The following is a 14,168-nucleotide window of genomic DNA, read 5'->3' on the forward strand; positions in this document are numbered from 1 at the left end:
TATTTGAAAAAATTAGCGGGATTAGTGAATTGTAAATTGATTAGAACTAACTTTGAATTTTGATTATACCCGAGTAGTAATTTAAATGGATGGATTATCTCGGAGTATAATTTACACGAAAGAAAAACATAAATAATGGCAATTAAATTTACTTGGTTAGATTAAAAGATTAATGCAAATTTTGTTGAAGAAAGTTTGTTATATGCACGAGAAACAAATGTCAAAATCCTAACATATACAATATATACAAAAAAAATAAAATATATAAATATATATAAGATGAAATAAAATATACCAAAGTCAAAATAAATTGTCGGATCATCTTTCTCTTTCACAGAGTTTTTAATAAAATTAGCCTTTGATTTTGTGATTAAAGATTTAGTTTCATTTTAGCCAATATTTGTAGAAGTAAGTTTTGTTCTTTTTATTATAGTAACCTCTTAGTTATCGCGCTTCCTGAATCTCGTCATTAAACCATTGTGGTTGGGAATGTCTCTTGACTCTACGGCGCCTCCTTGGAGTGTGAAAATCTAGAACATGATTAAAGAGCGAATACCAAGTTTCAATAGCAATGTCGGGGTCATCAATATGTTCAATACATCTAATCGTTTTCGAGGTGAACGGACGTGTGTGACCGAGCAGAAGAATCTAGTCAACCGTGACCGCACTTTGATTTTAGCAGTGTACATAGTCTGAAAACTTTTAAGCAACCTTTTACAATTGTGTCTTTTATATACGTCTTTAAACATGGATACAGGTGTGATTTGTATGGATATGAATTCTTCAGAAAGTTTTATGAATGAAGTGATGGCCTCGGGGAGTAATTTGTCAAACCAAGCCACAGGATCAACGACTCAAAATGGTGGACGAGTGCGACTCATCAGTGTCAAGCGATCACTAGAGGACTGTACAGGAGAAACAGAAAGCGAAGACATTAACAGTAAGAAACCTAAGTCTAATTATAAAGCTGATAATCACGAAGCTCGTTTTGACGAATTAATGAAAATGGTGTCCTGTCTAAGCAAATGACAAGCCAGATATCTAATCTAGAGAAAAATATCGAACAAAAAGTGTCAAATATTATAGATGCTAAATTACATTCAGAAATGAAACATTTAGAAGTGAAATTAAGGAAAACATTAGTGGGAAAATGGAACAAGAAATTGCTAAGGTGAAATCGGATTTGGACATAAAGTTTAAAGAGTTTAGTGAGAAATCGTTAGACCAACGACCATATTCCCAAGCAAAAACTAATCACTTTAAACTAGTCATAAAGAACCTAGAAGACAGTGGTGAAGACTTAAACCCTGAGTGCTTACTAACTAAGGTGAACGATTTAATCAAGGACGGTCTAAAACTAAACAACGTTAATATAACCCAAGCTGAACGTTTCAAGTCAAAAAGAGTGCTCACTGAAACTAGATCGAGACCAAACAGGCCGAGTTTAGTAATACTAAGCGTAGAAAATGATGATCAAAAACATAAACTTTTAGGTAGAAAACGGACTTTAAATAGTACATTGAAATATGTAATGTGTTCATAGAAATTCTGAAGTCTCCTGAAGAAATGAAAGAAGAAAGTAACTTGCGAGTTGTGATGAAGGAGCTACGAATTAATAACAATAAATTCGTTTTTAGAAATGGTCGGATTTGTAATAATCGGCATGAGGGTGTCTTAGATTGGGTTCCTGGAATTGCCGAGGATTCCCAATAAAACAGTGTACGAACTCGGATTTTCGCAAAAATGTGATTAATTATTCTGACTGTGATATACTGGCACTTTGTGAAACCTTTTTAACTTCAAATAATGTGTTAGATGTGAATGGATATAAATGGTATGGAAATAATAGAAAGACGTTTAACAAAAAGGCTAAAAGGGGTAGCGGAGGTGTTGGTGTTCTTATTAAAGACAATCTTAAAGGGACAGCTTTTAATGTACGTATTTCAGACTCTAGTCACGAAGATATTTTATGGATTCATGTAACGGGTATCAACTCGAACTTGAGCCTATGTCTTGCTGTTTGCTATCTCCCACCAGAAGGTTCCACCCGCCCTTGTGAACCGCAAACATTCTTTGAGACTTTACTTGAACAAATTTACAGCTACCAAAACATGGGTGATATTCAAATCTGTGGAGATTTTAACGCACGGTGTGGTGATGCTTCGGATACCATAGACGGTGTTCATGACCCGTGAAGTGATTGATGTTCGAGATAATCATTACGGTGAACTTTTTATAGACTTCCTTACTGTTTCAAATCATGTCATGCTAAATGGCAGGATCGGGTCGCAGGACTTTACAAACATATCAACAATGGGTAGATCGGTCGTCGACTATGTATGTGTGCCCCACGAAAATTCAGACAGCATAAAGTCGTTCTCAGTGCTAAGCATGTCAGACATAATCGATTACACCAAAAACCATCCTGATTCAACACCAGACCACTCTTTGCTGATATGGGAAATTGATGATATACGTGACACTAGTACATGAAGAAATGAGACTAAGAATTGTTAAGAAAGTTGTGCATAAGGAACTGTGTAAGAGAATTAAATCAAAATATAAACCGTATTGGAATCCTACACTGCAATCACAGTGGGAGAGAGTGCGTCGGTGCGAGAAAGATTGGCTGAAAGAAAAACCTCACTGCAACAAAAGGCGCCTTAAAGAAATATACTGCCATGAAAGGAAACTTTTTGATACCAATCTGAGGAAACACAAGCGAAATTACCAAAACAAACAAAAAGATGAACTCAATAATGTTTTCGAACATGACAGAACAGAATTTTGGAACAAAATAGGAAGAATCGGAATTGTGAACGATAGGAAGTCAAAATTCCCCAGAAGCATTAAAGACAAGGACAGGCAAATTGTCTACGAGGAGAACCAAGTGCTAAACATTTGGAAATCGGAATTTGCGGAGCTACATAGTGATACAGCGACCTACGACATTAGTGACGTCACGTTATCGAGTAATTCCGAAGAAAATGAAAATTTAAACCAGTCTATAACATTTTAAGAAGTTAAAAAAGCCATAAGAGAACTAAAAAACAAAAACTCATTCGTTTATGATGTTATTCCCTCTACAGTGTTAAAAAATGAAGCCACTTCAAAAATTCTATACAAACTATGCGAAGCATGTTTCGAACTAGGAACAGTCCCAGATGAATGGACTAAAAGTGTTATCCAACCTATTTTTAAACAAGGAATTGACGATGTGCTCAATTCATCAAACTATAGGGGTATCTCTCTTATTTCGGTTCCGAGTAAAATATACTGTAATATCCTTAATAACAGGATAAGTAACTGGCTCGAAAAAAACAATTTGTTGTCTGATTTCCAAAACGGGTTTCGTAAAAATAGAAGTTGTGCTGACCATGTTTTCTCACTTTATAATATTATAAACGAACGAAAAAACTCTCGGAAATCTACGTTTGTCTGCTATGTTGACTTTCGAAAATGTTTCGATTCTATCAAAAGACCGCTTTTGTGGCATAACCTGGGAAACATGGGTTTGAAGGGTAACATTTTAAACGCGGTAAAATCACTATATTCTAAAACCACGAGTGCAGTGAAAATTAACAATAAGCTTTCTGAATGGTTCCCCATCGAAGCCGGAGTAAAACAAGGTTGTCTTATATCTATTCTCAATGTATATAAATGATCTCATTGAAGAGATTGGTGAACTGAAATGTGGTATAAAAATAGGTGAAAACTTGCAAGTCTCCGCCCTCGCATACGCCGATGACGTGGCACTTACCGCCCCTGATGAAGCAAGTATGGAGAAAATGCTCACAGTGCTCAATACCTGGTGTAAAAAATGGAAACTGAATATTAACCCCCAAAAATCGAACATTGTTCATTATAGAAACCCGTCCATCCCCAAATCTAGTTATAAATTTGCATGTGGCCAATGTGGTGGAACGTTTTACTCCGTTTATACGAATTTATATAATAACCTGGTCGAACCTATTCTGTTTTATTGTGTGGGGATATGGGGTACAAAGGCATATTCATGTATTAATGCAGTGCAAAATAAGGCTATGAAATTCTTTTTAGGGGTTGGAAAATTCACATCAAATGTTGCAAGTAGGGGTGACATTGGGATGGCTTTCCTGTTTATCGAAACAAAAAGCTGGGTGCATCAGATAGTTATGCAAGCTGTTCGGAACTGACCCACACAGGCACATTTTCGGTTTTCTTAAGTATCTGTCAACGAATAGGAATAAAAAGGGTTGGTATTTTAAGGTTTTAAACACTGTTGAATCTCTTGTTTTAAATGATGTTTTTAATCTTTTAATGCCAATTAAGAAAATTATGTCCATCACAAAAATTAAAATAATGAGTTACGACGCTACTGAATGGAATTCGGATTTATTTAATGATCGTCAAAATACTAACGGCAATAAACTACGCACATACAGACAGTTTAAAACTGCACGTATCCCAAGGTCACAAAGACGCCTAATTTGCCAGTTAAGAAGTGGTTGCCTTCCCATTGCTATTGAAACGGGGCGCTATTCTAAACCCCCTACTCCACTCGATAAGCGTATATGTAAATGTTGTGATGAAAATGTTATAGAAGATGAATTCCATGTGATAATTAAATGCCCAGTTTATCAAAATATACGATCTGATATTTCAACCTTCTGTCAAAATGTAAATCCAAATTTTAACTTTATGCCAGAACGTGATCAATTTTATTTTATAATGAGTAATGCTCCAGTCCAATATCACTTTTTATCTAATATGTAACACGTCAAAAACTTTTAGCTTTTAAATAACCGCTGATATTTCCTTTTATTTTATCTACTGATATTAGTTAAGAACGAGTTTTAATAGTCATATAAATTTTTATGTTATTTGACGAAATAGTTTTTAATTTAGTAATTACTATTGTTTTATCTAAAGTCACACCAAGTTTTACGTTATTAGTGCAGAATAGGTTTTAATTTATCAATTATTGTTTTACCGAAAGACTTTTCTAAATTTTAATTTGTTATATTTCTTGTTTAAGAACATGTTTTAATTCATTGAATTACTGCTTTAGCTAAGATATATCTAAATTTCATATGTAAATAACTATGTTTTAACCAGTACGTGTCACATAGGCCAATCTTGGCCGGGAATCTTATTGCTGTATATAATATATGTTTTATATTTCATGTAGCTGATTCGTGACACAATGAATAAACTAATTTATTATTATTATTATTATTATGTTCAAGACATGAGAAGGGTTGTCGCGAGATATCAGCAAGAAAAGCATCTACATTGTTTTTAAATTTTCTATATTAATTTGAATATGTCTGTTTTTAGTCTGTTTTATATGAAAATCAAGCTGATTATCAAATAGATTATACCAATTAATCAAGGAAGAGGGTGGTCTATAAACAAAACATAATAAAAAGGATTGATTGTAATTAGGTGAAATTTGTAACCATATTGTTTCAATGTTTCCTACGTCTAAATCTAATCTTCTGTTAAATTTTATATGAGATTTTACATAAACAAGAAGTCCACCACCGTTTTCATCATTAATTCTATCTAGGAATTCTATTAGGAAGGGGGATACTACAGTATTAGTAAACGACATACCTGGGAACAACGAACAACAAGAGCTATTATCACTCTGCGCTGATGACAGTACACTTGATTCAGAGTCAAGTCCATAGTATGAAATATTCGAACTGGATGTATTATGACTTACAATTTTGGAGGATGAATCCTGATTAATGAATAATTGCCTATGAATATCATTAACAGAAGAATTAGAACATACATTATTACCAATAGAGAGACTAGATGACGGGAATGATGTATTTAGAGAAGAATTGTCGGCTCTAAAGTCTTGGCCACTATCCTAGTAATTGAAGCCATAATCAAAGTTTTTGTTGGATTTTGATGACTCACAGTTATGACAATCTTTATACAGTGTTTCAGTGGGAAGCTTTTTTTCGAGATTTTCTATCAGGTCTTGTACAACACTAGGAAATGCATCAAAGTACCAGTCAGAGAAACCACCTCCTTGTACATGAAGTGTACTGGTACTATCATATAGATGGAGAACAAGTTTCCTATTACTTATGAGCGTCTTAAAGACATGTCCGTTATGATTTTTATTTTCGAATTGGCCATATAAACCAAAACGAATAGTCTTAACAATTTCATAGAATTTCTTCTCCTTGAACACAACTGCCATACTGCAGCATCTGTCCCTATAGTCCACAGTGCAGAAATACTCATTTTCTTTTAAGTTGATTTCAATTCTCGATTTACTAGCGTCTTTGTTTCCTAGAACTGAGTCTATAATTGATGTGCAAAAACTTAAATAACGATGCAGCCATGTCAGGAAAGTAATTAGGGTTTATCACAATGTTAAATATGTAAAACAAACAAATTGTAATTACACTGATAAAATTCCAAATGTACAGAAAAGCAGCTAATCCAAATAAATCCCAATGAAACTCACATTTAACCACAGAATTACACAAAATTTACTCCAGAGATAGTCTCTAACAAGCGTGTCCAGATAATTTAGATTCCAAGTCATTAAAATATATAGGTTTGTAGTATTAATAAATGTTCTCAGAGCTCAGATATCAGTGACTTGTCTCGGCGGCCATCTTGGTAAAAAAAATAGTGAATTTTATAACAAAAATATGAAATCTCTGGGATTTGAAATTTATAGCACGAATAATGAAGGTAAAGCTGTAGTTATTGAGAGATATAATACAACTCTAAAAAATAAATTATTCAAAAAGTTCACGGAATTCAAATTTAAAAAATGGCTTAAAATATTACCAGAGGTTGTAGATGAATACAATAACAAAATTCATTCATCTATAGGTGTCACACCAACACAAGCCACAAATAATCCAAATATTATAAAGTCAATTAACGCACAACATAACTACGAAAATGAAATAAAGAATTTAAATATCAAACCCAAATTTAAAGTCGGAGATCGAGTTCGTATTTTCAAATATAAAAGTAAATTCGAAAAAGGTTACGTTGGATACTGGACAAACGAAATATTCATCGTTGATAAAGTAAACACCACCCACCTCCGACATATGAATTAATCGATCAAGACAAAGAACAAATCATAGGTAAGGTTTATCAAAACGAACTTCAAAAAACTGACTTGAAAATGAATGAATTTCTCGAAAACAAAGAGAATTCGGATGATGAAGAATTTGATAGAAGATTAAGAAATTTAGATGTAGACAAGCATTTATGCAGAATGTTATACAATTTATTTCAAACACAAACTACGTATATATTTCGTCAATTGGGTTTTTCAACAATACTTACCGCATATTCCTCAAAAAACCGACTTTTAAAAATGAATATCTTTCTCGATAAATACGGAACCGATACAACTACAAACTTTCAACTTATGAAATGGGAAAATGAGTTAAATATATCACCGTTTTATTATTGTATGAGAAATGAAATAAATGATCTGAAATATAAGAAAGGTAAATTTTATGCTATAACAAATCTACATACTTCCGATCAAAAAGGAGTTCATCATTCTGCTTTGTACAAAGACTCTTCAAATAACTTATATTTCTTCGATTCTTTTGGATTAGAACCCACTGAAGAGATAGTGCAATTGACTAATCAACCAATCAAATGTTCAACATTTCAAATTCAATTACCAGGTCAAAAGTTTTGTGAACAGCTTTCACTTTGGGTTTTATATCGGTTGAGTTTACGAAAACAGTTTGAAGAAATTGTAATAAATTTAACTAAATAAAAATGGCGAACAAGTTTGGATTGGGTTCTTTATCTTTAGAAACTAAAAAACCTAACACTACAGTGTGGATAAATAAAGCGAAACCTTACTTTGTGGATCAAATCGGAGACACTCTTCAAGTTGATTTAGATATGAACAATTTCAAAGTAACTAATTTAAAATCTCCGGAAAATGATAATGCCGCTGTTCACAAGAAATATTTAAGGGAACAAATAAATTCAATTGGAGTAAATAAAAACCATTTAGAAGATAAAATTAGTAATGTGAAAAGATTCTTCAAACGTCAACTAAATAATAAAATTTTTATTAATGATACTAAACTACAACAAGAGGTAAAAGGTTTAATAAGTTTTATTCAAAAACAATTGGTCAACGTAGTGAACAAAACTGACTTACAATATTTAATTTCATTAATATCTAAATTAGAGGATAAGATTGCAAAACAAAAATTAGACATTCAACAATTAATAGATAACATTCCAGGTGAAAATGAAGATACGTTTCAACTTAATAGTGAATTACAAAAAGAACTAAGAAATATTAAACAACAAATACAAAACATAGATGATAGCGAAATCAAATTCTATATTCAACAACAAATACAAAATAGTGATGATAGCGAAATCAAAACCTATATTCAACAAAAAATACAAAATATTGATGATAGTGTTATTCATCAACATATAACCACTATTAATAACTTAGTTTTGAAACAGAACAAAAATATAGTCGCATTAGAAAAGTATCTCAAGAAAGAAAATAAATCATTTTATTTCAATCTTCCATTTGAATAAGATTAATGATTCGAAAGAACAAATATCGTTTGTTACTGTAGAAGTTTTTATTATTAAACCTGAAATAATTATAACAGATAATGAAAAAATACTGCCTGGTGGACATCTTACTGGGCATCCTATTGTAGATGTTAAACACTTTCCATCTTTTGCTTTGTCAGAAGTTTGTAAAGTGCGTAAATCGTGTTTTAAACGAAGACTACACGAGAGAATTTCAAGATTTCATCAACAGTTTTTCAAAATCAAACAGAAAAGGAGTTACGACAACTGCTAGAATCTGTGAATTCAATAAGAAATTTAATACTTATTTTCAAATTTATATGCCCAAACATAGACATTTTCAACCAAAGAAAGTATCCGAAGAATTAGATTGGGTATTTTACTTACATAAATCGCATTTCTGTCTCATTAGAGGAAATAACAAAACCTTTGGCATTAAAGAAATAGAAGATGATTACGATGAAAACGTATTGAGAACTTGTAGAGATTGTAACTCAATGTCCACTAGTAACAGCTATAGGCATTCTGTCTCTACCTTTACTAATTCATTCACCGATGAATATTTACAGAAAAAATGGAAAAATTGCAAAATATTAATTTCATATGTTCCTATCAACATGAAAATTCTAGTTTGGCGGCATGGGGAAATTCGTCTAATCTACCAATGAATTTGAGAAAGATCACCGATATTAATATTGCAAAATACACCGAAGATAATTGGGAATCTTTAAGACACGAATGGGAACTTTACGCTAAAAGAGATACGTTATGTCTCGGAGTTTGTTTGATAAAATATAACAAAGTTATGAAAGAAGTTGTATTTCAGAATATTTCCAATAATCTAACGGCTCCGTCTTTATCTTTAAAGGGTTGGTATTATTTATATCATTACAATAAAGAAATGGTAGAAGAAGGATGGTATGAAAGTACTAGAATGGTTCCGAAACACACCGAAAAAGAAAACGTAGAAAAAGTTTACTCACATACACACCCTTTTATAAGATATTTCATCAGACAATCCATTAAATGAGGAAGAGTTTCGGCAAATCGAAAATCATTTGAAACGAATAAAATGGATGAAATTTGTAATGTATTAAAGAAGTTATTTAAAGAGTATAGTAAAAGTAAAAAAGATCAAACGGAAGTTTATTTAAACTTAAAAAAATAAAATGTACTAAACTAATGGCTTTTGATGCTAACGGTTTTTACGCTTCCGCCATGTCGGATTTAGACAGCGAATATCCAAAAGCGGAAAGTGGTAGACCGTTTCGATCTAAAAAAGACAATGAAGAATTTGTTAAGCTCTTTAATGACCAGAAATTCAGACCTAGAACGGCTATTTTAAAAGTCTGGTTTGACTTTCCCAAAAACATGTTCTTCCAACCGATACCAGCTAAAGATAAAATCACTTTTACGAACAAAGAAGGTAAAAAGGAAACTGGCACTAAAATCAGGTTCAGAAATGGTTTCTGTTCAGAGGTTTTAACATTGGTCGATATTCAAGAAATAGTTAAAGCCGGTGGACGAATTATTAGAATATTAGATGGTATAGTTTACGAAAAAAATTTTAAAACTCCACCCTATAGAGATTATATTTCAATTTTGAGAGATCTAAGAAATAAATATAAACGAGAAGGTAATATCGTAGGTAGTATTTGCATGAAATTATTAGGTAATTCATTGTATGATTAATCTATTCAGAAGGATATAACTACATCGAGACATTTATGGAGTGAAGCAACTTTAAAAGCCAACTTCGATTCACACGTCAAAAGCTATCCTAAAGTAAATGAGACTCAATATATCGTTGAGATAAATGAAGAAGAAAAAGAAAACCTCCTAAATCTACACGACTAACACCTAGTCATTTGGGATCATTCGTATTATCTCACAGTAAAAAAATAATGAATAAATTTATACACGTCATAGACGGATTTTATAAGCCGGAAATATACTATACAGATACTGATAGTTTATACATTTCGTCTAGCAATTGGGATAAATTAAATGAAGCTGGGTTCGTGTCCGAAAATGATTATTGTAAAGGAAAGAATGATTACGGTGATGGTGGAATTATATATGGTTTATATTTAGCGCTAAAAGTTAAATATAATATTATTCTAACTTCCGATGGTATTCTAAAAGAAAAGAAAACGTTTCACCAATGGAGTAGTTATTGCAAAGGATAATGATAAACAAATGAAAGTTTTCACAAGTTATCTGAATCTCGTTAAGAGAAAAGCACCGGACGATGAAGGAATCATGTATCCTTATGGTGATAAAGATGAAATGAGTTTGGATGAAAACTATGAATTTGATGATTTCGATTATCTAACTATTCAAGAAGAGAATGAAGAGTGTTAATTTTTTTTGTTTTAAATGAAGTTGAATAACAATTTCCTCGTTACCAAAATCTATCAACCTATTTTTCCCATCTTTGATTTCCAGATTTATATCTTTAATCATAAAGGAATTAAGTGGTAAATATGTCGTTTGAAATGGTTTCTCTATAATTCTATATCCAATCGGTGCAGTGAATGTTGGAAGACTATAAATAATCTGACGTTTGTATTTATTGAAAAATCCACCGTTTATCAAATGCAATGTATATTTATGACATCGATATCATTCTCGATATTAGCTTTATGTGGTGCGAAAGTGGATTGGGTGTATATTTGTTTATCAAATTCTAGTAACGCATTCAATGAATTTTCTACGTTGAAATAAACTTGACTATTATTTCTTAATATCAATTTTATTTTGTTCGGATTCAAATTACCTTCGAATTCAATATTGTTTTTACCATCTGCACTTCCTCCATATTCAGATAGGTATTCGTTGTTTTACTTGTTATAATTTTTCACATCATTGTTAGCGTTATTTATCACCTAAATATATATTTTTTTGCATTTTTCATCTTGCTTTATATATCCCCAAACCCAGTTTGACTTATTTGCATAATTTGATCCCAACATTTTCACGCTAGCATATACAGTTTCCTCCTGTTACATCCGCTGTACATATCCTTTCTAACCTCAAGTTATTTTCATTATGCTCTCCAACTACAACAACCACTGGCAAGAAGCCAGAAATAGAAACACTAATCGTCAACCAAACCAATATCACGTACCCTACAACGGCCCTGTCTTCCATCGACCTCTACCACCTACCAATCGCCGACCACCGACCAACCCATCCAGCTATATCCCACCCCATCGCCGACCTACCTACAACACAGCCTACCAATCAAGAGGTAACCATCGACCTGACCAACAACAGAAACGACTACCAGCCCACCGACGCCAACCAGTCCCCACTCATAAGGAGGAAGAACCCTTTGTGAAGGTGTTCTTCCAAGTTTTGCAGTGCCTCTATCATTTGGCAATCCTTACCCTTCAACAGTAAGGCCAACCAGCGTTTACCTTCAAACGCAAAGTCTCTGAGTTGGATAGTTTTATCCGTCCAGCAATGAAAACATCAGCTGTCGACGCGAATATTAGATCCCTCAATCGGACATGGCTCTGTAAGGTTACGCAGGTCCTGATCGACCATTACCAAACCACACTTCAAGAGAAGCTGACCACCATTCGTACCAAGTCTTTATCATCACCTGCCGTCGACCGCATCGTTTCTCATGTCCTGTCCTGGGCCCGTCGCTCCTATGGGAAACGTCTCACTCAAGCTGTAATTTCCAAATTCTACCAAACAATCAACGAAACAAAAACCAGAGTAACCATATCTCTACCAACTGAAATGGACACTACACCTGCACCATCTAGAGCTACCACGCTGCCGAACCAAACCCCTAAACGAGCCCGAAGGTCACCTACACCTAGTCCAGCAGACATAGGTAAACGCTCTCGTAGAGAGGGCACACCCCTTCTCTTTTCACTTTCAGACTCGTCTTCCCCTTCCACACCATCTGAATCTTCACCACGTGATCCAGGATCCGCCAACCTTTCTTCCTTCTGTGCGTTTTTGGACCAGCAAACCACCCCTCAGTCTCCATCCAAGTCGAGACATGTATCCAGACCTTCCCCTCCTCGAACCAGATCCCAGTCCGTTCCCAATGCTACAATTCTAACAACTACCAAACCAGTACCAATCACACCGACGACGACCATTATATCCGCTACCAAACCGTATTATCACCAAACCAAGGACAAATCATTATGGAAACTACCTGCTCTAAAGAAATCAACCTTAATAATTGGATCATCTAACCTGAATCGAATTACCAAAACCAGTTCAGACACCGAAATACATTCTTACCCCGGTGCCCAAATCCATCACGTACAGTCAATCCTGGAATCATACGACCATGATCCCAAACCTACTACCATTATTCTTCATGTAGGCCTCAACAACCGTGATCAGATACCAAAGACCTCCTTTAACCAAGCCCAGAAATTAATCGCCACAGCCAACAAAACCTTCCCAAACTCCAAGATCCTCTTCACATGTATACCCATTTCAAATAAAATCTCGAAGAAAGCACAACAGAACCTCAGCACCCTCAACAACATGATGATGGAGTCCAGTATCAACAGCGCAACAATCTTACCACCCTACGAAGAAGAATTCGAAACAGTTGATAATCTTCATTGGTCTCCAGAAACAGCAAACAGCATTTATTTGTTTTGGATACACCAGCTTCAAGCATCGAGTAAGTCTTTAAACTAATTACTGGGGATAAAAATACTGAGAGGCCACCGCTAGGCCAAACTGTAGTTAACTTGAGCCGCAAAATTCTCACATCCCTTCAGCATTCAATCTTAGACCGTGGACTATTAAAAAGAGTGACAAAGGTCCATGTTGTGTCATTCTGAATAGGGAGGATTACGTTTCAGAAGCAGAGAATCAACTGAATAATCCTAAACATTATGCCATTTTACCGAAACCAATTTTCAAAGAAACTGCTAACATGATTAATAATATTCTTGCCGATTTAGTCAAAACTAGTTATCTCAAACAGAAACAATATGACTATCTGTCTGCCAAACCTGATTGTCGCGAGAGACATTTGTACACTTTGCCTAAAATCCATAAGAATCCAACCAAGGAGTGGTTTATCTCGAATAAAACCCCAAAGGCCGCCCGATTATATCTGACTGTGGTAGTGAGTCATATGCAGTGTCAGAATACATTGATCATTTCTTACTACCTCTAGCATGCCAACATCGCGCCTACCTTAAAGACACAACCGATTTTGTCAATAAAATAAAAAATCTTCGAGTTCCCTCTAATGCTATTTTAATTTCTATCGACGTTTCTTCTATGTATATCAATATCGATAACACTACTGGTTTAACGGCAGTTCGTAAAGCTTTTAATAGAAACCCAGATCCAAACAGACCCGACGATGCAATTCTACAGCTTTTAGAGATTTGTCTTAGTCGAAACGATTTCACATTTAATGGTAAAACATATTTACAAACTTCAGGGACAGCAATGGGCAAACGATTCGCCCCTTCGTACGCAAACCTTTTCATGGCAGAGTGGGAACGTGAGGTGTTGCCCCTCTGTCCATTTGACCCACTTTTTTACGGACGCTTTTTGGATGACATTTTTATGGTTTGGACTTATTCTATCGAACAGTTTTGGGAATT

The 14,168-nt window shown here is 34.1% G+C and overlaps 3 protein-coding genes across 3 annotated transcripts; all 3 read left to right on the forward strand.

Moving 5' to 3' along the window:
* Positions 1–747: 747 nt before the first annotated feature.
* LOTGIDRAFT_161046 (hypothetical protein) lies at positions 748–2,195 on the forward strand (the record flags this gene model as incomplete). Its single annotated transcript, XM_009056287.1, has 2 exons — positions 748–940; positions 1,948–2,195. The coding sequence occupies 2 exons, from the start codon at positions 748–750 to the stop codon at positions 2,193–2,195; spliced, it is 441 nt and encodes a 146-aa protein (XP_009054535.1).
* A 5,572-nt stretch (positions 2,196–7,767) lies between these two features.
* On the forward strand, positions 7,768–8,559 carry LOTGIDRAFT_161047 (hypothetical protein; the record flags this gene model as incomplete). Its single annotated transcript, XM_009056288.1, has 1 exon — positions 7,768–8,559. The coding sequence occupies one exon, from the start codon at positions 7,768–7,770 to the stop codon at positions 8,557–8,559; it is 792 nt and encodes a 263-aa protein (XP_009054536.1).
* A 1,182-nt stretch (positions 8,560–9,741) lies between these two features.
* Positions 9,742–10,416, forward strand: LOTGIDRAFT_161048 (hypothetical protein; the record flags this gene model as incomplete). The annotated part of the gene is made up of 2 exons (XM_009056289.1): positions 9,742–10,203; positions 10,261–10,416. The coding sequence occupies 2 exons, from the start codon at positions 9,742–9,744 to the stop codon at positions 10,414–10,416; spliced, it is 618 nt and encodes a 205-aa protein (XP_009054537.1).
* Positions 10,417–14,168: the final 3,752 nt, after the last annotated feature.

Source organism: Lottia gigantea (assembly GCF_000327385.1).
Source record: "Lottia gigantea unplaced genomic scaffold LOTGIsca_27, whole genome shotgun sequence".
Lineage (NCBI taxonomy): Eukaryota > Metazoa > Mollusca > Gastropoda > Lottiidae > Lottia > Lottia gigantea.